Source organism: Harpia harpyja, chromosome 11 (genome assembly GCF_026419915.1).
Source record: "Harpia harpyja isolate bHarHar1 chromosome 11, bHarHar1 primary haplotype, whole genome shotgun sequence".
Taxonomy (NCBI): domain Eukaryota; kingdom Metazoa; phylum Chordata; class Aves; order Accipitriformes; family Accipitridae; genus Harpia; species Harpia harpyja.
In genome coordinates, this window is record NC_068950.1 from 29,488,294 (window position 1) to 29,514,330 (window position 26,037).

General features: G+C 43.6%; 3 protein-coding genes across 4 annotated transcripts in view; all 3 read left to right on the forward strand.

The window, feature by feature from the left end:
- The first annotated feature begins 2,311 nt into the window (after window positions 1-2,311).
- BCL10 (BCL10 immune signaling adaptor) lies at window positions 2,312-11,281 on the forward strand. Of its 2 annotated transcripts, none has more exons than XM_052801835.1 (3): window positions 2,312-2,468; window positions 7,443-7,731; window positions 8,806-11,281. In XM_052801835.1, the coding sequence occupies exons 1-3, from the start codon at window positions 2,385-2,387 to the stop codon at window positions 9,171-9,173; spliced, it is 741 nt and encodes a 246-aa protein (XP_052657795.1). In that variant the 5' UTR covers window positions 2,312-2,384; the 3' UTR covers window positions 9,174-11,281. The 2 variants fall into 2 exon arrangements, with proteins under 2 accessions (XP_052657795.1, XP_052657796.1); XM_052801836.1 differs by having other exon boundaries at window positions 2,324-2,456.
- Window positions 11,282-12,461: 1,180 nt separating this feature from the next.
- On the forward strand, window positions 12,462-14,881 carry C11H1orf52 (chromosome 11 C1orf52 homolog). The gene is made up of 3 exons (XM_052802143.1): window positions 12,462-12,765; window positions 12,893-13,100; window positions 14,320-14,881. The coding sequence occupies exons 1-3, from the start codon at window positions 12,505-12,507 to the stop codon at window positions 14,400-14,402; spliced, it is 552 nt and encodes a 183-aa protein (XP_052658103.1). The 5' UTR covers window positions 12,462-12,504; the 3' UTR covers window positions 14,403-14,881.
- Window positions 14,882-17,479: 2,598 nt separating this feature from the next.
- SYDE2 (synapse defective Rho GTPase homolog 2) overlaps window positions 17,480-26,037 on the forward strand; it is a 49,665-nt gene continuing 41,107 nt past the window's right edge. The window contains exon 1 of the mRNA XM_052802142.1: window positions 17,480-21,064. The gene's annotated coding sequence lies outside the window, so the exon portion shown is untranslated. The remainder of the gene's footprint in view (window positions 21,065-26,037) is intronic.

Consider the following 26,037-nt stretch of genomic DNA (forward strand, 5'->3'; position numbering starts at 1 on the left):
TTACTGGAAATTTACTGTAGAAATTTATTCTAGATGGACATTACATATGTACATATTCATAAAACCAATGCAGTGTCCAAAATCTTCCTAGCTCCCTTGAAAGAAATTCTCTCTAACTCGCTCTTCATTGAGGCTCACTTCTTAATATTGAACTGATGTTAACCTCCTGAAACGAGTTTCATGCCGAGTAGTCTTCTTCCAACTGCCTGGACCATTAAATCCTGTTAGGGCTTATAGGCATTAAGTCTGCTAAAATATATTCTATTCTTGTATTCTCTAACCACATGTTCTTTTCCTGATTGCTGAAGATAATTCATTTCAGTTTGTCTCATACGTGGCTCAGGAATCCAGAAGCCTAACCCTCCAGACATCATGTGGCTTTGAACTGCACCTCTCACTGAGCAAGGTTATTAACAAATACTCTAAATCCAGAATGCACAACAGCTATTTTTATCAGCAGTATTGTACAGAGCCAGTAAAGTCTACAATATAATTCACCTTGAAGAGGAGGAGCTGGAAGGCATTTGGTTTAATGAACAAGGATGGGAGTCAGGGGCTGGGAAGATGCCTGGCTCTGTCTCAGAAATGGCACAACGAGCTTGCTGGAAGCATCAAAGAATCTGAAATCTTTCCATCTATTTTGGTGCCTGGCACAGATTAGGGGGGATCAGTGTAGGCACTTGGGACTTGAAAAATATGGCCTGCCCTGCAGCCCCCTGAGCAGGAAAACAGGAGATAAAACACATTTACTTTGTATTTCAGATGTTTAATCCAGAGGTATGCAGCCAGCTTTGAGAAATTCAAAGGCACTACAGGAAATGAAGGCTTCTTGGGGTGGGAATAACCACAGAAGGATTTGGGTTGTGAGCAGAGGTGTGCTGCCAATTACCAGTGATCAGGTCTGCAGGGCTGGATGGTGAGGGCGAGTCTAAAGGAGCTTTAACTGGGCAGAAGCATCCTTCACAGCAGTGGCAGGGAGCAGAGCTGGTTGGGTGTTTTCTGGCAACCAGTCTGGGGACTGGCTGTGATTTTAACAGCCAGCTCTACAGAAAGCAGCCCTGTCACCAGGTAAGAACAGTGACTAGTCCTTTATTTTTTTAAATGTTCTGGGCAGAACCTTTGCTATCCACTGTGTTTATTGAAAAGCTGGGAATGCTAGCACTGTAAAATAGGTATCATTGCAGTTAATATTTGAAGTACGATTGCATTAACAAGGCACGTCAAGCAAAAGGATTTTGCAAACATACCGTAAACTGGTAGTTTTGCCTTACTGACAGCAAACCCCAGTATCAATTGCTTCTACTTCTATGCGCTTGCTTGTTTAACTGCTGGAAACGAAGTTTTCAAGATGGCAGCAATAGCCTGAGTTTTACCTTCTGACAGCTGAAAAAAAATACCGATTAAGTTTTGTCTTCTGTCCTTTCGTTAAGAGCTCGCTCCTGCGTGGGGCGAGATGGGCAGGCAGCAGCACCGGCTGGTGCCGAGCCCGAGAGCGTGGGGCTGCCCGGCCTTCGTGGGGGGGTGGTGAGTGTCAAATGGGAGCTGCTGACGGCTCTGCTGCGTGCGGCTCGGCTTGTTCTCGGGTCCGCAGATGCCTTGGAAGATCGCCCTTTACAGCAGTGCGTTTTTGAAAACTGTCAGTCCCCAAAACCTCTTGTAAACCCCCGCGTCTTCCCACCAGCAATCGCGGAACCCGGACCCGCCGTCACGAGCGTGGCATCACCCAGACAAACCGGCGCTCTGCCGTGCAGCGGCCCCGAGTGCTGCCGGCCCCCGGCGCCCGCACCCGCTCAGCCTTCCCAAACACCTGTTTTAACGGAGGGCGTGTTAAAATGTCCCCGGGAGGCGGCTGCGAGCTGCAGACGCGGACGACCGCCACAGTCTGGTGACAGTTCCGGAGAGGGGCCGCGTTCAACCCGCGGAGGGAGCCGCTCCCTGCGCCTCAGCAGGGCAGGCGGGAGTGGCGCCGCCAGGCCCGGCCGTCCATCGCTCCCTGCGCCGCCGAAGGCCGCGGGCCCGGGCAGCAAGCAGGAAGGAAGGAAGGAAGGAAGCCAGCCCTTGCCCAGGCCGGCTGCCCGCCCGCCTCAGGCGAAGGCGGGGAGGCCGGCGCGGCCCGGCTCCGCTCAGGCTCCCGGCGGAGCGAGACCGCCGAGACACGGAGGCGACGGGGACGGGGGCGGTGACGCCCCTGCGCGCACGCGCCACTGGGCGGGGCCACGCGCCGGCGAGCACCGCCGCGGGGGCGGGGTGCCTTCCCTGAGAGGCCATTGGTGGGGGGGTGGGAGCGGGGCGGGGCCAGGCGGGCGTAGGCGGGGCCAGGGCCGGAAGCGCTGCCCTGAGCGGTTTTCCCCGGCGGTGGCGGTGGCGGCGGAGGGGTTTCCGTTATGGAAGGCCCGAGCTCGAGCTCGGGCTCGGGGGCTGTGGGGCGGCTGCTGACGGAGGACGAGATGGCCGAGGTGAAGAAGGATGTAAGTGGGGGGCTGGGCCGAGAGGCCGGACTGCCCGGGCCCGGGGCCGGGGCGCGGAGCGGAGCGGCGGGGTGGGGCTAGGGCCCGGCCGGGGGAAGCGGAAGCCCCGTCAGGGCGGGCGTCCGAGGCGGGAGGCCGGCGCCGGGGCGGGAGGGCCGCCAGCCGCCGCCGGGCCGGGCCCCTGCCGCGCCGCCCGGAATTCCCCGCCGCCTTCCCGGCGGGGGCGGGCAGGTCACCTGCGGCGCGGCGAGGCGAGGTGAGGCCAGGCGGGGGCGGCGGGCCCGGCCCTGGGCTCCGCAGCGCCGGGCTGGGGCGTCCTGCCCGGAGCTCACCGGGCGCGGCAGCCCGCGCCTCTGGCCTCCCGGGGGCTTCCCGGTGTCAGGCTGATAGTGGCTGGCAAAAACCTGCTCCTGGGGCCAGGTCTTCGCCGGGCAGTTCCGTTTTCTTTTGTTTTCCTCCAAGCGGTCTACTCCTTCGTTGCGCTTTGCGGCCAGAGTAGCAAGGGTTTGGTTCTCGTGGTGCCTCTGTGTACCACGGCGAGGCCTCGGGGGCAGAGTGGAAGTGATGAGTAATTAACATGGTATCCAAAGGTTAGCTGCAAATGTATGTGCTTCTCTGGGTGTTAATAAGATTCCCTCTTATACAGCATGAGTGTTTGGATTAAACATTGATAAGATTTTTTAAGGCTTTTTGTTCTGTCTTTTTCGATTTTTCCCCTCTTATTTGCTCACTGATGCCTGGAATCTGAGGGAAGGCTCCACCCTGACTCAGTCTGGGTCTACTTGTCTCTTTGGTAGACTGGGAAACAAGCAATGTGCTAACCAACCTCAACAATGATTGGTTAATTTAAAAAGAAAAATAATTTAAAAATCACAATTTATCAATTATTTATTGACCATCCGTGCTTCTGTTTGTAATTTACAGTGTCTTATGTTTGACTTAATTGGTTTTTCATGTTCCTTTAAAGTACAATAAAGAATGTTTGGAGTTGGGTTTTGGTTTCTTACTAGCTTTATGCATACATAGTTTTCTTTAAACGCTTTGTGATAGTTTTGTGAGGCATGTTTTTCAAGTTATTACTTGCTTCTGTGGAACCACAGAAGCAATACCACAATAGCATCTGGTAGTTAAACAAAAAAAAAACCACCATCACCCTGCTTAAATCAAATTATATATATGATGTGATATGTATGTTAATCTGTGTCAGTGACTGAATTCACGGCCGCATCTCACAGAAGCGCATGTGTGTGTCGCTTCAGCCCATAATCTTATAGGGCCTCCCACAGTAATTGGAGGACTTGATGGAAACCTAATACGTAGAAAGAAATAACATTAGTTTTATCATCAAAATACAATCCAATAAATCTGACTTCAGATTTTAAACATTACAGCTTCATGATACAAAGTGCTAGTTCAGTGTAAACTCACTTAGCTGTTTCAAAGCTGTTCAAGTATCTTTGATAGGATTGCTTCAAACAGAAGTGCTGCATTACCAGAAGTTCTGTGTACATTATGTGACGGCATACCTCAGAAAGCTAACTTGCAAGGATGACTTAGTCTGGGTAAACTCGTCTTGAGGAGGAATTGTAAAGGTTGGAGTCTTACATTTGAGAGCTGAGAAGGAGGCAGTGAGCCATACAAAATCATCGATATAGAGCAAAGTATATTTAAAGCTTCTCTTCTAATGTGTTCACTCTTTCTGTCCCTCATAAACTGTTAACCTATGAGGACAGGGCAGAGGGGAATTCAGAACTGATACGCTTCATACAGTGTAAGACTCATTACAGGAAGATGTTAGTCAAAACACAATAGTCTTTCTATTGAATAACAACTCACTCTATTCTTTTAATGTTGAAACATTGACTGACATGTTTCAGAGTTTGTTGATTGATCCTTCTGGTGGTAGGATGAGATTTCCATGACAACTGAAGAAATCTGTATGGCCTACTACATTCGTAACTATTCAGGCATGGGCTTGTTGCAGTTGGACACTTGAGATGTATTCCAGAGCTGCCTAAATTGATATAAGCTGTACTGTTGCACTCTTCTGCTCTTATTGTAGTTGTTATGCCACCACTAGTGCCAATGTGACTGCACATTAAACTGGATTGGGTAATTAATCTGGCTGTGGGAGGGGGAAAAAAAAGCACTAATTCAGTTTCTTGACTGGATCTTCTCATCCAGCAGTACAAGGGAAAGGGTAGGAACACGCAGCTGCTGTGCAGGGGGAGAGTGTTCCTTGAACTTAAATTGGCCGCCATGGAGCTGCACCCATATGTTTTTGGTTTTACGTTGTGCTGGCGGTGATAGTCTGCTGCCAAAAGCCTTCCTTTATCTTCCATGCATGCTCATCTGATGTTTTCTTTAACAACTGTGTAGCCACAGGCTGTTTATTGATAGCTTAGTATTTGTTGGATCCTAAAGAGCAACTAGAACAACACATTTATCCTTTGCTATACTTAACGGAGCCATCCAGGAAGTTTTTTCTTTGAGTTACTGGTGCTTTCCCTAGCACCAGTGTGGCAGACACTATTTTGCTGTTTGAAATAATCCGTTTTAAAGTGCATCTTTATATCTAGTTTTTCCTCCGCTTCTATTTACTGAGCTAGTAAATGGCTATAAGGCAAATAGGTATTTTAAAATTTTAATTTTTTAATGCTGCTGTTATGCAATCTAATCTCAAGAAGCAGGATATTTGAAAACTTTCTTCAGGAAAGAAGTTTTGTTTCTTTCCATCTCTTCACATGTCTTGTATGTAAAGGTGCTTTTCATTCCAGCTCTCAAATATTTTTTTTTTTCTTTTTTTGAATCAAATGAGACTGGGGGGGCGTTAGTTTTTTCACATCATTAATATTCACCTAGTGGGTGTCCGACTTGTGTAATTCTGCACAGTGAAAAATGTTGGCAGGAGAAACTGCCAATTTTGTAGTATTACATAAAATGAGAGCTTGTTTTTCAAGTGAGAGATGTCATTTGTGACTCTCATTTTCATAGAGTAGTAGATACTGAAACCAGAGAGTTGTGAACACATGCATTAATTCTGTTTCAATGTTAATATCAAGCAAGCTTGTTAAGGTACAGATTGAAATAAGATTTAATATCATTTATATTTTGGCAATGTTTGTGCTTGTATGTACCCTCTGAACAAGGTGGAGGAAGATTGTTTTTTTTTATAACTGTAAAAATAAATTGGCCAGTATGGGAGAGGACACTTGGTCTTCCAAGGAGGAAATCAAACTGGTGACATGGCAGTCTTTAGTTCTGACATTGCTCCTATGTAACTACATCTGAAACAAATTGGTAGTCAGGTTAGAATTGAATAAGGTTACAAAATTTAGCATGTTTCCCCAGTGTTGTGGTTTAACCTCAGCCTACAACTAAGCACCACACAGCCGCTCACTCACTCCCTTCTCCTGCAGTGGGATGGGGGAGAGAATCAAAAGGGTAGAAGTGAGAAAACTCGTGGGCTGAGATAAAGTCAGTTTAATAGGGAAAGCAAAAGCTGCGCATGCAAGCAAAGCAAAACAAGGAATTCATTCACCACTTCCCATTGGCAGGCAGGTGTTCAGCCATCTCCAGGAAAGCAGGGCTCCATCACGCGCGTTGGCCACTTGGGAAGACAAGCGTCTCCTGCTTCTTCCTTCCCCCAGCTGTATATGCTGAGCATGATGTCCTATGGTCTGGAATATCCCTTTGGTCAGTCGGGGTCAGCTGTCCCAGCTGCGTCCCCTCCCAATTTATTGTGCACCCCCAGCCTACTCGCTGGTGGGGCGGTGTGAGAAGCAGAAAAGGCCTTGACTCTGTGCAAGCACTGCTCAGCAGTCACTAAAACATCCCTGGGTTATCAACACTGTTTCCAGCACAAATCCAAAACACAGCCCCATACCAGCTGCTATGAAGAAAATTTACCCCAGCCAAAACCAGCACACCCAGGAAGATGATCTCTGAGGGAATGTGACCTGATACTAGGTGTTACAGTTCCTGAAGATGCAAAGTGTCACTGCTGCTGGAGTGCTCAAGACAAATGTCTCTGCTTCATCATACCCAGTGTTAATTGACTGCATGTTAGGGTCTTTAGACGATGGATGGAGTCCCCTCCCATGGGCAGATTGTTCCACCCTTTCTTTTTGCTGGTTGTAGAGAGGACTTAAGCAACCAGCTTACACTTGTAAGCTGAAGCTGTGCTGCAGAGGGTAGAGTGATTTTGCTTTTGCCAGAGTCATCAGAGTTGCACTCTTAGTGGTCTGTACAGCATGTTAGAGATGTGCAAGTTGCTTCAGGTGTTTAATATAAAATCTTAAATGAAAAGACAGCAGCTTGATGAAGACAAAAAGCAGCCAGCAAACTTGCTGAGAACGGGTACATCTGTGGATGAAAGTGCATGTGTTTTGAATGCTAGTAATCTGTTGAACTTGTAAATAGTGGTTTTTATTTAACAAACCTTTTAAACAGTAAGTATATTCGTGCTGTTGCTCTGAGACTGCTTTTACTCAATGTACAGAAAACATCAATAATTGCAATACTTTGGATTTGTGCTTCATGGATGCAAATAGTATGGGAATGTGGCAGTCAGGTAGGCAGTGAGAACGAGTGTGTCTGTAGACAAATGAGTAGGTGCTGTTGTGTTTTGTTGGTGTAAGTTCTTTTCATTCTTACTTGGTGAATGTTCTGAAATGTGATAACCACAGACTTGATATAACTAACATTTTCAGTAAGTATTCACCTTATTACTTAAAATGCGTTAAAACTCCCAAATTCACTCAGAGAAAACTAATGAAAGGGATAAGTAAATTAGATAACATTTTTAAAAAAAAAAATTTTTTTTTTCTTGCACTGAGAAAAATCTCTGCTAGGTAACACCATGGCAGCTTTAAAAATTGTTTCATTAACCTGTATCAAAATCATATACGCTTCAAATACAGGCTTCTAAATAAATTGAACAATTGGCTAATACTAGTTTGTTTTGTTTTTCAGGCTTTAGAAAGGATGCGTCCTTACCTGTGTGATAAAATCATAGCTGAGAGACACTTTGATTACCTACGTTCAAAGAAAATACTCACTAGAGAGGACACAGAAGAAATTTCTTCTCGATCTTCCAGTAGGAAAAAAACTGGGAAATTATTGGACTACTTAGCAGAAAACCCAAAGGGACTAGATGCTTTGATTGAATCTATCAGAAGAGAAAGAACACAAAACTTCCTGTTACAAAAGATAACTGATGTAGTGTTGAAAGTCAAAAATGAAAAACTTGAAGCTCTCAAAGGTGAGGAGTTTGTAATAATATTTTGTAAGACTTAAGTTTTATTTTGAGGGTCTGCAAAATTAAACTCCAACAATTCTTTATACCATGTTTCTTAGTGCAGTTTGGGTTTTTTTGTTTCCTCTAGTGTTTGAGGCAACATTCTTGGCAATATCACCAGGTTGGTTTTAAGATCCTAGTGCATGCATCCCAGCTTTGCCTTTTTACTATCTGAACACATCATAAATAACAAATTGCAAAAAACCCTATCATGTGTTGTTATGATGTGTAAGTTTCAGTTTTGCTTTCTATAAGGTTCTAATTTAGAACTTAAAATACGTGTTTATCTTCCACCTTGCATTTCTCTTGAAGCTATTTACTGCAGTGGCAGGATGCTCTGGTTTTGTTAAAATTTGCACCTCAGCAGAAGATAAGCCAGCAAATGCAACCTGAGGGGAATTCTTCTGTATGCTTTCAATGCCAAAACTTAAAATTAGACACTGTAAATGTATGCATGTGTTGCATCATACAGGTAGAGAGGTTTTGTTGACATGCAAAGCTTGAAGTGACTATATGTACTCATATTTTAAGGCAGATAAAGAAAGTATAAGCCTTTTAAACCAAAAGCCTTACTTCCTCTTCAGCACCCATCAAAAGAGAAATAAAGAAGGAAGAAAGTACATTTTTAACCCTAGAGATGAAAGGCCTGAAGTTTTCTCTGGCTTCAGGTAAAACAGCCTTCAAATGCAGTCTGCTTTGGAGTAGAACCGTGTAGCTGAAGCTTTTAAAGGTTTGAAGAACACAGTGAGAAAAATCTGTCAAAAGATGGGTCAAAGGGCTAAAGTGACTTCCTAAAATGGAACTTAAATTACGGTGCATCTTTGTCAAATAGTAGCTGATACAGAGATATAGCAAAATCATTCACATCAGCCTAGGTAACCTGCATGTATTTTTTTAATTTGTCATGAATATTGGGATGTCACAGGTGAGATGAAGAGGTTAGTCTGTTAAAAATACAGACAGTTGATCTTTGACAATCTTACTGATATTAAATCGGAGCTGAGTTTTAAGAGTGCACTGTATTGTTTTTTGTCTTAGGTCTAAGCTGCAGCACCTGTATGACCTCACTGTATGGAGGAACAAACAATCTTTCTAGATCATATTCTGATGAATCTAATTTTTTTGATAAAACAAAAGACAAAGAATCTACCCAGATACATCATCCCGAAGAAGATTACAGCACCGCCGCATTTGTGTCTGCTGTCTCTCTTCATTCAATGAATTTGCCAATTGCGGAGATGGGAAATGCAGAGAGTGCTGTTTTCTCAGCCTCCCTTCCAGGGCCTGGAGACCCCGGTGCACCCCCCCTTCCCCCAGAGCTCCAGTCAGAGCAGCAAGAACCATGTACTAGTTCAAGTGACAATTGCTTTTTGCCTTTAAGATCACGTTCTCTTCAACCACAGTGAACGTAGTGACTTTTGTCTTTTCATCCAAACGGTACTGAAACTTTGTGTGATGTCTTATAAAGGTTAAAAAAATGTTTTCAAATTGTTAACTAGCAAAATCAGAGGAAACAATCTATGCTATTTACTGGTTTTTAAGGAGTAAATTTTTTTGTAATTGGGTGACTCTGGAGCTGCTTGATTTTATGTTCTTTAGGGAGCTTTTTTCAAAAGATCATGGTATTACATCAGCAAAGGTTTGTTTTTTAAACCAATATATTTAAGATTTCACATTTAGTTGCAGATATTGAAGCTGCCATTATAGAACAAATGGGTTTTTTCTTCTTACAGAAACTAACAGATCTGTTTTTCTTAATGTTTCTGTGACAGGTGAATTGGGAAAGACGGCTAGGAAAAGTATTGGAAAATATCTTTCTGGACTAAAAGTTTAAGCTTACTTACCAAAAAGCTTAAACTCATTTACCAAATTAAATGTTTCCCTGTAGGGTAATTTCTGCCCTCTATGTATGTGTGTGCGGCTCCATTTGCAAAAAAACCCAAACAACCCAACCCCAAATCTGGCCAAATCTGTAGCTGTGCTTATTTGCAAGAAGTCTCTTAATTGTATGAATTTTGTTCTCTGTCCTACCCGTAAATCAAAAGGCACTCGGTATCGCCGTGATTTGAGTTAGCAACTATACTTCCACAAGTCTTAGCATATTATTCTTCTATATTAGAGATTTCTGATTTGAGATGCACTTTAAATATAAATTCTCATTAATACTGGAAAAGGAATGTAAACTGCTGTAACAGCATCATGTGTGCTGTAAGAAAATGTTGTTGTATAATGCTATTAAGGAGCAAAGCTTGTATGTTTTGTCCCAGTAGGTAAGTAGAGGAGGAGTCCTATAGGAAGAAAGTATCCATACCTGAAGGACTCTTGGAAATGTTGCACTTCAGATACCTACTCTTCAAAGCAGATAGACAGGTTTACATTTCAAATTGTTTGGAGTCAAATGCATTTTAAACTGTTTCGACATGGGAAGGTTCTCATTTCTTGACACAATGTAATATGCTGTATTCCTCTCATACTCTGTTCTTGAGTTGTAATCTACTTTTTATGAAGTTGGCCTATAATCACTTTAAAATTAGTAGGCAAAGACAAACTCTTACTTGGAAACATGTACAGTTGTGTTCTGCAGTACTACACTTTAAAGTGATGGGATGTTTTCGGTATATCAAAGGGTAGGTTTGTATTTAAGGCTTTAAATTATTTTGGCACTCATACAGTGCTATAGCCATGTAATTCCATTCAAATTCAAAGCCAGGTAATATTCCTAAACTGTTCTCCTTTTGTGGAGACGGACCATCTGCAGGACCTCAATATAGTATCTAATTATTTTTTTCCATGTTTACTCTGGTTTTGGAAGTAGGTTAAAATAAACTGCAATGTACAACTACATTCCATACATAGTATATGAATAGCTTACATTTGACAAAGATGTGGGCTTCCGTTTACTGTTCATAATAATCCTTGTTTTTCTTGTATATGTCTAAGGTCATAGGCTGTCAGGACGGTGAAAATGCTTTTCAATAAAACTGCTTGGTTCAGAAGGCACTCTGGAAGTTAAGTGCCTAAATCTGCAAGCAAAATTTTGCTCTCTAATGTGAAATTAAGGGTAGGCTTAAATCCCTCTCTTCCATTAACTGGAACTGTAGTTGCACATACTCAGGATGTCTAAAAATTGATTTGTCTAAAAATTGACGTGTCTAAATACCCACTGCAACCACTTAAAGAGCTGTGCTTAGGTTTGGGTCCCTTCTTGGAGTCTTGTAGCTGGATGAAAGTGAGCAGGCTTGGCCTTAACTGAAAAAGAGCATCAGCTCAGGGTGAAGACTGCCTTGCAGATCTAAATCCGAACCTGGGAGGCGTGCTGCCTGCTGCAGCACGCCGTGCAGCCGGCAGGAAGCCTACCTGTGCAGGGATCACTCCTGCAGTGGAGCCTGTGAACCTGAGGCTTTAAATGAATGTACTATCTTACCAAATGTTTATAACATGCATTTTTTTTTTTTAAATTTGAAATATTTTTATCACAACTTTTGGAATAAATTCATTTGTATAATTGCCTGTTTTCCTGTCTGCCTCTCATTTTTAACATGTATAGGTTGTAAGAGAAGTTCATGCCAGTATCTTGATGTGTAGTTTTGGTTTTGTGTATGTGGGAGGCTTTTGTTCTCATTGTCTTGTTAGAGAGGTTTGTCCGTGGTGGAAAGGCTGACTTAATGTGAAACACCTGAGCCTGTAGCACTGCATTCAAGAGCAGTGTACAGGGAAAACATGCATGTGAAATTAAGACCTTGGCTGCTTAACTACACCTTCGGTGGTTCATGACTGGTATTGCTAACCTGATCCTTGCTTTTTTTCAAATGACTCGATTGCTCGACTTCTTAAAGATGTGAGAAGTGTTGCTTCCAGCCATGCATGTATTGACTTAATTTAAGAATGAAGATTTTTATTTTTATTAATAGCGGGGGAGAAACAAAACCTTTAAGGGCTGAGGGGTATGACTCAAAAAAGAATTTGCAAGTGTTGCAGGGACCATGGAGGTTTGCTTCAGCGGTTGTTTTCATCGTGCTTTGTGTGTACGGTTTCTTTCAAAATAACGATTATGGTATTGATTACAAGAGATTAACTGGACATGGTTAAGTATCTTTACAGTAAAGGAATTGATCATATTATAACCAAAGCCCCTTCCTTAGGCCTTGTCCTGCCTCCGTGGTAGTACAAGTAACCTGAGCAGCACTAGTAAGTATTTTAGCTGATGCAGTAACAGATAAGAAAAGTCTGGTACAAACTTTTTCCAACAGATTTGACAAATCTGTGTTGGTAAAGATAGCCTACGTGGCTGCTTAAGCTATAACTAGATAGGTGACGTTCGAAGCTTTATCTGCCCTGGGTTAGCCAGCGCTCGAACGCTAAGGAAACCGTGCCTTCTCTCTACTTAGGCCTGCAGCTGTAAAAAAAAAAAAAGGAGAAACGGAGGTCGTCTCAGTTTCACGTCTGGTTTTCTGTACCTGCCTGTGGTCACCGAGAGGGAGAAGTCCCCGCGTTACTGGGGGCGAACCCACCAGCGTACCCCAGGGTGGCGGCGGGAAGGCCGGCTTTCCCCCCCTCCTCCTCCTGCCGGATCCCCTTCGCCACGTACCAGCTGGCCCCGACCCACGCCACAACAGCCGTGGGCTTCGCCTCCCGCGGGCCAGCGCGGAGCCCGGCCCCGGGCAGGCGGCGGCAGGCCGGAACCCTCGGCGCGGGCCCGGTTTCCGTGCGGGCGCTGTCGCGGCGGCAGGCCCCGCCATGGCGGCGGAGGGAGAGGACCCGCTGGGCTATTTCGCGGCCTACGGCAGCTCCAGCTCCGACTCGGAGGCCGACGAGCCGCAGCCCGACGAGCGCCAGGCGGGGGGCGGCGCGGCGGCGGGGGGCAGCCCGGGGCGGCGGCCGCGGCTGCCGCCGCCCGACGAGCTCTTCCGTAGGGTGTCGCAGCCGCCCGCCTTCCTCTACAACCCGCTCAACAAGCAGATCGACTGGGAGAGCCGCGTCCTGCGGGCGCCTGAGGAGGTGCGGGGGCCGGTGGGGCGCGGGGGGCAGCCCGAGGCGGCCGCCGGGGCCGGGCCGGGCCGGGCCGCCTGGCCGCCGCCCTGAGCGCCGAGGCCCGGCGTGACGGGTGCCCTGCTCTCTCCTGCAGCCCCCCAAGGAGTTCAAGGTGTGGAAGAACAACGCCGTGCCCCCGCCGGAGACCTACAGCCCGCCCGAGAAGAAGCCCCCGCCGCCCCCTGCCCTCGACATGGCCATAAAGTGGTCCAACATCTACGAGGACAACGGCGACGACGCGCCCCGGCAGGCCGGCAAGGCCAGGTTTCTGCCGGCTGAGGAGCAGGACCCCCTCGAATCGGGTGAGGGCCTGGCGTACGGCAGCCGTGCTTTGCACGGGCGTGCGTGTTTCAGATCCGCGTGGGTGGGGAGGCGAACCGGGTGGGTGCGTTCTGAGAGCGGAGAGCTCCCTGCCCACAGCTCGAGGACGTTCAGCTGGCCTCTTCCACGCCCGCTGCGGCGGCTGCTGCTGCTGCTGGAGGGCAGAGCAGTAGTTGGCTGCGGGGACGGTTAGGCTGCCGTGCGTGTGCTCTGGTTTTCCTACAGTTAACTGAGACCCTCCAGCGATCTCTCTGCACCCTTGGCAGGAGCAGGGAGCGATTAAAGAGCCTGTAGAACTGTAGTTATGCCAAACTAACGCGTTCGGTCAAGGTACTGTTAAAACGGAAAGCGGTGTGAGAGCTGCTGCCTTGACCCTAGGTGTAGACGTAGGTCAGATTATTTCTACCGTGTTTGCAAAACCTGGGGGCCTAGAGGGGAGTTAAATAAAATGTCCATGTGGCAGATTGCTGAGGAGAATGATTTACTATCCTCTTCGCTTTTAATTATGGTGCAAGCTGTAACGGTAAGCTGGGAAGTAAAGCAATATTTGACAGGAGGGAGGAATTATTTTTTTTTAAAACTGCTGCGGAAAGAGAATAGCCAGTAACAGCCAAGAGAACAAAACCAGAAGAAGAAATTCTGGGCTTTCAGAGCACAGTTTTGGTTCACCAGCAAAGTTATCAGCAACCTTTTCAAATGGAAAGTTCTTTTGCTGTCTTGCTCCTTTTTTTTGTTCTGGGTGTTCCTTCCCCAGTGGCAGTTTTTCTGTCTCTGTCTTGCTCCATTTGTTCTGTATACTTTTTTTTTCCTGCTACACATTTCTCTTAGTCAGCCTTCATCCAAAGACTAAGAAGATAAACTGTTAATTGACCTTGACGTTACTTCCTGCTTCTAAAATGTCATTTTCTAGCTTTTTGTCTTATCTATTCAAATAATATATTTTTTGGAACAGGTACTGTACAGTAGCCTAACAAGGCCTCTTCTTAGTTATCCTCAATGGTCTGTGGTAGTAATAACAAGTAATCATTCCTATTCTGTCCACGTGTTGCCCACATTCCAAAAATGAGGGTGTTGTCAGTTAATACTACTGTCTTTTTTCCAGGCATCTCAGATGTGGTTAAGTCAGTTTTTCTGAGGATGGTGTTTAAGACAAAGATACTGGCTTTGCTGACTTTGATTAACTCTGTCCTTTATTTAAAGATGGTGAAAAAGATGATGAACCAGCTTCCGCCAAGAAACGTAAACTAGACTCTGGGGAGCAGACAAAGAAGAAGAAGTTATAAGCAGGGCATGCTGGATTTAGCCATAATGAGAATTTCAATGAACTTGGATTCCTCTGCTGCAATGGGAAACAAATACATGTTTACTGAATTTCTCTTGCCTATCGGGTAGGGAATTTTATTTCTGTAGTATGCTTGCCTTTTGGAAGCACAAAATTAAATGGACAGTGTCGTGATAGAAACTCGTCTACTGAACAAAATTTAAACCTGTTTATTTAAAAGAGGTGTTTAGAAGAGGGATCCATTGTGATGGATACTTGTGCTCATGCAGGTTACAGGACTTCATGGTATTTTGTTTATCAAGAAACCTGGTAACATGAGCTTTTCTGGACTGACTTTTCCATTGTGTCAAAACCTTTTATAAAGGAGTATATACTAAAGATTCTCTAAGTACTGTCCTGTGATATGTTTGCATAATGTTGTTTTGAAATGTATGTAAAGACTGCAGATAGGTCACTGGAATAAAACTACATTCGAAAACATCTGCGGTACAAATATTGCGTTGCATGCTTGGTGAATAGGAGGGATGAATTCTGTACTGTATGCATTTCAGTGATGTATTTCTTATGACACAACAGATTCCTCAGGGTTTTCTTTGTAATAAATATACAACTGAAAACTGAAAAAACATGGACCTAATAATAGAGTTTAATATTTGATAATTAGTTTTGATGTTCTGTGATCTGCATCAGTGAAACATGAGACTAACTGATGCAGGAAAAATGAAAGCATTTAACTTATTCTTCCTAAAATGGAAAACAGAATCTAGACATTTTTGTGGAAAAAAAAAATTATGATAAAGCTGTGGTAGTCTTTACTGCCAAATTGTTTTTATTTCAGCACAAACAGTTGGTAATCTTCTCAAAGTGCTAGTCAGTGTATGTTGCATTTGTGATATGCTGCTGCATGGATTTTGGGGTCTGTATATGAAAAAGTACCAGCAAAACTGGGTTGGAGGGAGGGTTACTCTAGGTTTATTTTCAGATAAAGCTTCTGTGCCTTAGGAAATCTGCAGTGAGATTAGGCCTACTAATAGAAGTTTATGTAATTAAACTATTAATGTAAACATTCATAATTTTTATTTTCCTTCTGTCTTGGACTAGCTTTAATTTTGCAGAACAGGTTCTGTATGATATGTGCTAATATGATGTTAATATTTTTAAAAGGTATTTTCTTTAAAAATCTTTTGAACCTCACTATATAGAAAAATGTCTTCATTTTTAATGAGTATATGAAGTTAGCAACAAGTTACGCAGTTCTAGCCTTGGCAGTGTGATAGTGCTTTCTGTGGATCCTTCTCTACCTGCAGACTCCGCAACCGTTCCTTGCCGATTTCACAGGCCGTTGGTCTAAATCTGTGATATATTCCACCCCTTCTGTGCTGCAAGTCTGGAAACGATTCAAAAAATGGTACTTGTACACAGCTGAGGGTTCCCCATGCCCCAGCTCTCCTAGCACAAACCAAATATCTGACACTGTTGTAGCAAGCTCCAAGATGGGGGACGGTATTGTCGGCAAAGCCAATGAAGTGCCAGATCTGTGTACAGTTTCTCAAAATACTCCATCTCGGGTTGTGATGGCCGGGCTAGAGCAGGGACTAGGCTAGCAGGGAGCAGAGCAGAGCTGGCCTCCGGGCTGCAAGGGGAAGCCTCCCGTGCTCTTAATGACAACCCTGCTAAGTTCCAGCTGGGATAAAGACCCTTTCGCCGCAGTCAAATACGACTGCTTGCTGAAATGGAGCTTTTACTAGGTGGGCAGCTAGTGTAGCGTGACAATTCAGGAATTGTGGGTATCTGCATTTTGTTGAGCTGCCAGACTATAAATGCCCGTACTTCGCTTTGGCTAGAATGCTAACGTAAATTCTCCCTCATTCTAGTAATAGCGTGTGAAACTCCCACTGAAAATTGTCATCTAATGCAGACCGGTTCTCTTGCAGGAATAGCTGTCTCCATGCAGGTAATGCAGCCTTACATCGTCCACTTCAGGATGTGGATTGGCACAGGCTACTCAGGTGGCTGGTCTCTAGGTCCTGGTCGTCTGACATCAAATGGTTTCTGTGAGCTTTGGTTACAAAGAAATGAAGGATGTTTTTCTTGAAGTGCTGAATGTGAAGTCTCTGAATGAAAAGGCTCGCTGTAATCTGTTTGTTTTCTGTATCTGCTGTCTTAATGTAGCTAGGTTGAAGGTGCTAATCTTCAGAGAATGTGGTAGAAAAAAGGGCTGCTTACGCTCCTTTTTTAACAGGAATGTGTTTAGCTGGCATGGAGAGCTGAGGGTAGGGAATAGCAGCAAGCACCTGTTCGGATATGAAAATCTGATGTTGTCAGTTTCCCAAAGGTTTGGTTTGTGTCCAGGCAGTGAGTTGCAGATCATAGTATGTCTAGCAAGACAGAGAATTTTTGAGAAATGTGCCTCTGCTATCTTATATGTACAGAATTTATTCCAGGGTTATGCGAGATGAATGGTACCGTTTCTTGAAATTTGGAGGATTTGACATGAAGTACACAGGTCAATGGACTGCCTAATTCTCAAGTCTTACAATAGTTCTGTTTGCTACTGAAGTGCTCCTTGAAGAGCGTTACAGCTGAAGGTTAATGTCACCAGCTCTGGAAATGGGATGCCTTCCCACGACTGCTGTGACCAAGGAGGCTTTTGTCCTTGTATTGTTTGCTCTGCTATTCAGGGGGGCAGCTCAGGAAGTTACCATGCTAATCACTCCTTTTGTTTTCAGATCATATGATATACGAGGTATCCAGTTGTCTTGAAGTTAACATCATCTGATACTCAGTTTCCAAGGAGAAAACCAGCGTGGCTAATCTGGGAGAAGAATGATTAATTCTATTATTTACAGGTTGAGGAAGTCTTCATTGTAAGCAGTGACCATGGCAGCTGCCCCATTCAAGAGAAATGGCAAAAGCAACTATGCTTCTTTTTCTTAAGACAGACATCTGAAACAAGGCTGTGAACTCAGCTTCAGACAGGCTCTACCTGGGTGGACTGGTTCTGCTGCTGGAAGTTTTTTTGGTAGAGATGCTTCAGTGCATCATCTTCAGGAGGTGATGAGAGAAGTGCTACTGCTGCAGCTTCTGAAGCAACTCAGAAGAGTTCTTGACCTACAGGGTATACAGAAAAGCCCAAAGCAGGGAGGGGACTGACCTTTCTGAGTTCAGAGATAACAGCATATGCATTTTATTGTAAGTAAATGAGATGGCATAGAAGAAAGTGACTTGTAATGCAAACAACTACAGAACTCCTCGTAGTGGAAAAAAATGCTAGAGTCCTAACTGTGGTGAGAAAATAGCTGGAAAGGCACAAAATGTTTCCAGTGATTGACTTTGATAGTATGGTACTTACTAAGCAGTACTTGGCTTCTGCGGGGAAAAAAACCACGGGTATCTATTAGCTGGTGCAGAGGCTTTTTGGAAACAGCTGGACTGAGCTAGATGGAATGTAGCTACTAGCCAGGGGAGGAAGAAAAGGAGAGAAAGCCCACTGATTTTGTCAAGGATCTGTAAGGTCTTATTCAGATACCATAAAAAGCTTCTAAGAAAAATGGGCGATAGGCTAAATTATAAATGCTCATCTGGAGGTGGGCTTCTAGATCAAGATTACTGATAATGCATCCGTGGCATTCATAGCTATGAAGCTGTAAAATTACCAGCCGTTGTTGAAGTTCCTCAGTAGGTCACTAGAGAGAGCATTACCTGGAAAGATGCAGTCACAGTAAGCCTTGCCATTATAGGAGTGCATCCAACAGTCTCCAAAAGGGGATATAAGTCTTCTCCATCCCCTTTTTGCATAATTAGGGGCAGTGACACAGAGGTACAAACCAAGAAGAATTGATAATGATGCGGCGCTTAAAGGAAACAGGGTAAGTGTGAAGAAATGAGCAATAAGATTTTCTCATTTGTTTTGAAAGTGGAAGAGGGAAAGACTCTCAAGAAGCTGAAGGACAAAGCTTGATGGAACAAGAAACACTTGTAGGTTTTCTTCAGGTTTGGGCAGCCAATAATGAAAAATTGGCTACTCTGTGCATCAGGATCTGTGAAATGTTTGAGTGAACCCTTACTAAACTTAAACTGATAGCTCAGATGTTCAAAAAAATCAGTAACTAGAGAACAGTTTATCCTGGATTGTCTTTCAAGAGGAGATGGTGACAGTGAACATACACCCCCACTTACAAATGAGGAAGATTGGCTCTGAAAATTAGCCCTCTATTAACTTATCCTTGCACTGTTTTTATGATGAATCAAATGTGATGACAATCATTATGTGTAACAGGGAAAAAAAGGCAGTAAAAATGCGTACAAGTTTGATTTGAGAGAATTCTCTTAAAAATTTGTCAAGATTAGAGAAACGGTGTCTGGAAGGCAATTTGCAATGAATGCCCTGTGTTGCCTCCAGATGCTGGCACAATAGCAGCTACATTACTTGGATTTCCAAGAAAGGCAGGATGATCTGGAAAAGAAGAATTCACATCAGTGTAGAAGTACAGCTGTTGAGGATAATGGCTTTCACCGTAGGCAGCGCTTCCTCCCAGAAATGCTAATGGAGAGGTTGTTGCAAGGCATCCCTCCCTTAGTCTGCTATTCCTATGCAACAGCTTGATGCATACTAATGCTACTGAAGAACTGATTCATTTACAAATGGTTTGTGATAAGCTTAAGGCTGCCAATCTGAAAGTGAATCCAGGGAAATGCAGTGTGTTCCACAAAGAGTAATTTATCGTGAACCTGGTATCAGGGCAGAAGGAGGATTTTTATATGAACGGAGAGAAACAAGCTGTGCGGCGCTGGCTGACTCTCTCTGGTGACGGGAAGCTCATTTGCCAGCTCGCTAATCTTGCAAAATCATACCAGAATTTGGATGAAAAGATGTAATGCTTTCAGTCACCAGCAGGATACAATTTGGGTTTTCTTTTCAGGCTTGAAAGGCTCTTGTGTCTGTTTCTGTCTTAGCTTGCTGATTTTTTTCCAAACCCCTTTGACTACTGGTCACAGATGTTTGTGGTTTTGCTTTGGGTGTGGGTTTGATGTGAGAAAAACGCAGGACTGTCTTAAAAGCGTGGAAGCTGATTACAGCTGAAGTGTGCATTCTTCAAGGATAAATGGCTGTACCAGTTGAAAGGGACCCCTGGCAATGGCTACAGCTGTGCAGCATCTGAGAGAAAATGTTTAAGAACACCCACAATTACTCGTTAGACTGGAAAAATCTGAAAGGCTGGTTTCCAAATAGCTGGAAAAATCCCAGCACCATCAGGCCTGGGCAGAAGCATGGTTGTGCCCTACAGAGGTGAGCTTGTTGACAGGCTAGTTGCTCAAGCAGCAACAGAGTGGAAATGGCTGCCCAGGCGTGCTCGGGAGGAGTCACTGACTCCTGTCTCTCTAATTTACAGGAGGGCAAACACTACAGAGGAAAAAACTGCTCAAAAAGACGACTAGCATGGGATGTGTTTAGAAAACCCTTGAGCAAATGGAGGCACCTTGCTAAGAAATCTGATTCCATTACTGCCAAAGGCGTTTTCTGGTTGCATTGACTAAGGTGAAGTTTAAAGTACGATGCAGCAAGAGGTGGCGATTAGCTAGGCAGTCTGCAGCTGTCTCAGAGTGTCAAGACTGAAACAAAAGCAGGATTTCTGTAGAGTAAAATGTTGGCAAAATACAGAAAATTGCTGAAAGAAATACAGTGTTTTCATTGCACAGGAGGCTTCCCATGGGACGTGGGAATCTCAGGGAATGGTTCTGTTTCGGAGACAAACGTGTTGGTAGCAGTAGACTGCTTTCTATAAGTTTGTAAGTCATATAGTTAGGAACCAAGAAATAGTGGGAATTAACAGAGGGACAGAGATTGCAGTGAGCTAGTTCTTCACGCACGGAGTGTCACAGACTGGAGGGAGCAACATTGCCTTCAGAGGAGCCCACAGAATTTGTGTCTCTGATAGAAATGTGCAAAGATCAGTTGGACCTGGAAGGCGGAGTTGCACCAGAGATTGGAATGGGTTTGTGCTGCTGGTTCCTTTGAACTATTTTCTTCAGGGCACTTCTGAAAAAAGCAGGAATTTTCAGGGAAGCCAGGACCTGTGGAGCTGGACTGACAGAAGAATGCAATGAATTCAATGAATGGAGATAAGCATTTTTGGTCCTTATCAAATAATTTTATCAGTGCTCTTCATTTAGAAGATGAAGTGCTCTTCATCTTTAGAATGCTTTCGTCTTGGTAGCTTCGAAAGATAAATCGCATCTTTGCTTTGCTGTAACTGTGAACAGCAATGCAAGGACTCAGTGTTTTGCTGTCTTCTAACAAAGTGAACTTTTTGGAGCAAACATTGATTTCCCATCCCTTTGTTTAACTTTTCCCACCGTGTTTCTTGCTCTAGATGGACTGATATGAAAACAAATACAGGATTAATACAGGGTAACTCCAGCAAAGTGTAATGGGGAGTTAAACCTAAACCACAGGACTTATCAGGAGAGGATTAACACACTCTCCTCAAACCAACCCAAACGACACCCCCCATCTCCCCCCCTGCCCTTCATCCAGCAGCAGGCTCCCAGCAAAGTAACTGGGGAACCTTTCTGTTGGGAAGCAGAACATGGTCCAGTTTTGTTAAACAAGTAACTTCTCTGACACAGGGTGGTAAGGGATGCCTTGAGGAACCAGACCAGGTAATGTGGGAGACTAATTGCACTCCTTTTGTAGGAAGGATCACAACTACTTAATAAAGACCTAAAGAATGGTTTTACAAAAAATGTTTCTCTGTTAGGCTTCTGGTCTAGAAAAAGTGTCACTTTCTGTTGTAATTAGAAGATGCTTGAGAAAGGCACAAATCCCTTCCTTAGGACTGATAAAATTGTATTTTGTGAGACTAAGAGCTTATATATTGTGTGAAATGTTTCAGAGAGTTGTGTTATTTAATGTAGTTATAAGGTTGGCAATGGCAAAGGCTTGTTTGAAAACATACTGTCTTAATAGTTAGGAATACTGATTTTTATACAAGATCTAAGGTTTTGCTTACCATTAGTGACTTGTTCTCACAAGAACCTTTGTGCATGCCTCTTGAATAGTTGTAAATAAGCTGTATCTCTCTGACAGTTTAAATAAGCTGTGACGCCATGATCTTTGACGTAGCAATGAAATACTGCTTACATCTTACAAACTTAAATTTTTCAAAGTATCTATATAAAGCAACACATAGACTTATATAAGACAACACAGAGTTATATGCCAGAGAATCATTACATTATTATAACATTAATAGATTCATTGCATTATTTCCCCACAGAAGCATAACTGACACCTCAAGCTGGCAATATGAAAATAAGTAGAATCTATGTCATTAAGTGATTCCAGTGCTGATGAAACGGGGAGACTTACCTGATACAGACTGTGTATATCTAAATTCAGGGCTCCTTGAATGCTTGAGAGCCAACGGCAAATAAATTCTGGTCTGAGCTTGTGAGAATCCCAGGCGTGTGTCATCCCCACCCTGCTGCTGGAGATCCCCTATTTTCCTGCCTTTTCTCAGCCTTCTTGGGGCAGCTGTTGAGCCAGTAAAGCATCACGTAGCTAGCAGAAAGTTGCACTGCTTCATCGGCAAAATCATCCAACAGACCACTGGGCAAATGAAACCCTGCAGTAATTTAGCTCTTATATTCTACATTGGCTGGCTTTTCAGCAGTGTGACTCCAGTAGAGGGTGCTTTTGTTAACTGCTGCCATAATGCCTGTCTGAATTTGCAGTACTACTTTAAACTATAGACCCCGATTTTCTTCTAATTTTCTTTCTAATACTTGATTAAGTGTCTCTTGAAGCAGTACACGTCTATTTTCGTTGCTTTCTTGATATCTTACTCTAGATTTTCTTAGTACCACAGAGGCTTTTTGAACAGCTTTTGCACTGTAAATTTCACATAATTTTTGAATGCTGCCTGGGGAGAGTTACCATAATCTTTTCTCTTTCAAAACTAATTCTTACATTTATGGATCACAATGAAAAATTATTTGGCAAACACAGTTTTAGTCCAGTGTGTTTGTTTGCATCAAAGCAGTGAAAACCAGTATGAAAATAATGAATTGTTAAATGTCACGCTAAACTTTTATTTCAGACAAACTAATTATTGAGTTTCAAAGTTTCTAATTTAGTAGAGAAAAGCCCAAGAACAAGGGGTTTATTATCTTGTGATTGAAAGAATAATGGTTGGTTTAGATTTAAGAACACTCAAAAACCCCCTTATTTCTGCAAAATAAGAAAGTAAGGAAGAATTCGCCTTGAAAAGTTGCATTTATCTAATTTCCCATGGACTCATAAGCTTATTTCATAGAAAGTTACAAAAATAAGGCTGGAACATGCCTTCCCCAAGGTGACCCAGCCCATTGCCTGCCCCAGGCCAGCCAGCCGGACCCATGCCATTCCTGGCAGACCTCTCAGGTTTAAAATGATGCTCGAAGGGAAGACAGCAATGCAATGAGCACCGCCAGCCCTTCCTCCAGTGTTGGCAACTTAGTGCATTAATGAATCAGTAGAAATCAGCGAAATCATGCAGTTGAACGAGAGAGTTTTAAACTTTCTTCTCCATTTTGGGGAAGCATATAACCCTCTCAGCAGATCTGTGGTTCATAGTTTTGTGTTCATACAGAGCAAGGACTCCTGTGTAAGCACGGGTGTAAATGGCTCAGGGTGATGTATTTGGAGTTATAAAATGTGATTTATCTCAGGTTTTGCCTTGGTTCTTTGGTTGTAGCATAGCAAGGGAAAAAACATTTTATGTCATTTTAAAAAAATTAACTAATTCTAAGATAAATGACAGAATTATAGCAAAAGACATAATTTCTGAGGGCAGTTTGTCTGCTCATAGAACTTGCTCCAGTGCACTGCATCCAAGTTTCCTTGGAGCAGGCTTCTGATGAGGATTGTGTTGCCGCTGTACTGGTGTAACTCCGGACAGGATTTAACAGTCAGGCCCTGCAGTTCACTCAGAAGTTAAATTAGCCCTTAGAAGCAACTTTTTCCTCAAGAGTCTTCAGAAGGAATGAAAAGAAATGACCATTATACTTGAGAGAAGAAATAGGGGTCCTAGAGATGGAACTTACCCACTGTATGTGTTTAGGCTTTTAATTAAAAGACCTCATTTAATTTTTCACAGGATTTTGGCAACATACGAAGCTGAAAGTTAATAGTCTTGTTCGCTATGGAAATACTTATTGTGGTTCGCTTAAAGGGCAAATTTTGCCAGGGGCTGAATATGCCTCATGGTAGGTGGAAACTTCACTTGATGCCTGCTTTGTCTACAGCCAAACAGTAATGCTAGGGGCTACACAGTTGTCTTCACTGATTGCTCTGAAATTCAGAGTTTAGTAAGTAGCGTGAAGAGGCTTAAATGAAGCAGTCATTTTTTGTTGGGAATATTTTGCAGACCCTGTTTTTCATTTTTCATTCTCATTCTGCAAAAGTCCCATAGATTTTAATAGCATTCAGCAGAAATTAACCTGAAAAACTATCACATTTAGTAACAGCACTAATTCCTGGGAAACTCTACAGGATTTTCCATCAGAGCTGTGTTTATATCCCAGATTGTGCATACACACTTGAGCATTAAGAACCAGAAATAAAAGTGGTTGGGAAATGGGCTCTCCTGGTACTTGGGAAATAATCCATTTCAGAAGGTCAGTTCCATCTTGAACATTTGTTTGTTTTTCTCAATTACATTGCTTTTGTTTGTTAAATAAGTAGCTCTTCTGTTTTTATAAGAATAAGCAAGTTTACTGACTCTCCTGGTTAATGCTATAGGGTTGTTAGGAAGCTATATGTGATATAACCCCTGCAATTCTATTTCTGATACCATGCTAAAGGATGCTCTTTAATCGGTGGCTGCATTTACATTAGGAAGTTATTTGGCACAATAGGAGAGTGCCTGTAATGGGAACTAGTCTGTGCTGTGGGCTAGCTCTGCTTTGCTCCCATAGGCTCAACGCCCAGCAGCAGTCCAAGTGCATTAAATCCACTTCTGGAGCACACCTTCTGGTTGGAGTTTCATCTGAAAGGAATCCAGCTGGTGCACTCTGAAAACCGAAGCAGAGTCTGCCGGGCTGATAGGGAGAGTCACTTCAAAAGCACCCTCCTGATCCAAACCAAAATACTTCTGCAGTCACACCCTGCCTGTGCGAGGAGCAGTGCACGTGCAGCACCCCAGTGTCTCCGGGACACACCTTCATGCCCAAAGTACGCCTTGCTGGGAAAAACACAACTGTATTCAAGGTTTGTGCTCTTGGTAGCACGCCAGTATTGCCTTCTAAACTTAGCTTTTTCCTCACCTTAGATTTTTTTTATTTATTTATTTTTTATTAATTGATTCACTGGTTCTTACATTAAGTACAAGGGGTGGTGGAGAATGAGAGCGGGAGTAAATTGCAGCACTGATCATTGCTTGTCTGTTGTTCCCAGACCAGTAACATTTCTCCTTAGAGATGCTGCATTCGTTCCTGCAAGAATCTATGTATGCGTGTGAAGCTCAGCTATGTATGAATCCCACTATAGGCAAGGGAAAGTCTGTTGTATATGAAGCTATTCACATATGTGAATTTACACTGCCAGGGGCCATAGCATTGAGCCTCTGATTCTCGATAGGGGCTGAAGCCTTGTTGTGCACCTAGCAATAGAATAAGGAAAGTGATTGTGGTTTTTTTACTCCTAGAAAGAATGGATCCCTTTCCCCTCCCTGTGCTTTCTTCTCAGGAAAACTTAACTAGCGTCTGAATTTAGCAAGCTTACAAAAGCATTTTTTTCATTTCAATATAGTTGTCTTAAAAGATTAATTTCTCCCTGAGGACATTTGGGCAAGGTGGAGAGAGATTGATCATTTCCAGATGCTCTTTGCTGACAGGCAAAGAAAAATTCTGCTTCAGGTTAACATTTGTGAACGTATTTAAAAAATACATTTTGTATGCAGATCTGATGGGGAGAGCACAAGCCAATACAACAGACATCTTAAAAGTGCCTGAGATGCATAGATTTGTGTTGTCATAGCTGTGTTAGTAAGATGGGGCTTGCCCCTGCTGACTGGGCTAAAAGCCTTTGGAGCTTCTCTCTCTCTCTCTATCTCCTATGGACAAGCAGAGGCGATGGATGTATTTTTCAGACAGAAACACAGAGGCCAGTAGCTTCGCAGTAGACAATTGACTCAGCAGTCCTTGCTGAATCAGACATATAAAAATACATCATTCACCTTTTCTTTGATGCTTTGGGTGCATTTCCTAATGGGATTCCTAAACATTGCACGCTAAGCGCTGGCAAGACTTGGCACAGTGAACAAGTAGTTTGACTTTGGGCTTCTGGGGAGTACCCCGAATTAGAGAAGCAGGGAGAGCTGATGTCTTACATGTCTCTTCTGTCAGGTGGCTGGAGATAGGACAAGAGGAAATGGTCTCAAGTTGCGCCAGGGGAGGTTTAGATTGGATATTAGGAAAAATTTCTTTACTGGAAGGGTTGCCAGGCGTTGGAACAGGCTGCCCAGTGAAGGGGCTGAGTCACCATTCCTGGAGGTATTCAAAAAGCACGTAGACAAGGCATTTCAGGACATGGTTTAGTGGGCATGGTTGATGGTTGGACTCAGTGATCTTGAAGGTCTTTTCCAACCCAAATG

Excerpts from the sequence above, each read along its gene's own strand:
- BCL10 (XM_052801835.1), top strand. The coding sequence starts at position 2,385 with ATGGAAGGCCCGAGCTCGAGCTCGGGCTCGGGGGCTGTGGGGCGGCTG. Across the intron at positions 2,469-7,442 it reads TGGCCGAGGTGAAGAAGGAT|GCTTTAGAAAGGATGCGTCC; the intron begins GTAAGTGGGGGG and ends TTTGTTTTTCAG. Across the intron at positions 7,732-8,805 it reads AAAACTTGAAGCTCTCAAAG|GTCTAAGCTGCAGCACCTGT; the intron begins GTGAGGAGTTTG and ends TTTTTGTCTTAG.
- C11H1orf52 (XM_052802143.1), top strand. The coding sequence starts at position 12,505 with ATGGCGGCGGAGGGAGAGGACCCGCTGGGCTATTTCGCGGCCTACGGC. Across the intron at positions 12,766-12,892 it reads TCCTGCGGGCGCCTGAGGAG|CCCCCCAAGGAGTTCAAGGT; the intron begins GTGCGGGGGCCG and ends TCTCTCCTGCAG. Across the intron at positions 13,101-14,319 it reads GCAGGACCCCCTCGAATCGG|ATGGTGAAAAAGATGATGAA; the intron begins GTGAGGGCCTGG and ends CTTTATTTAAAG.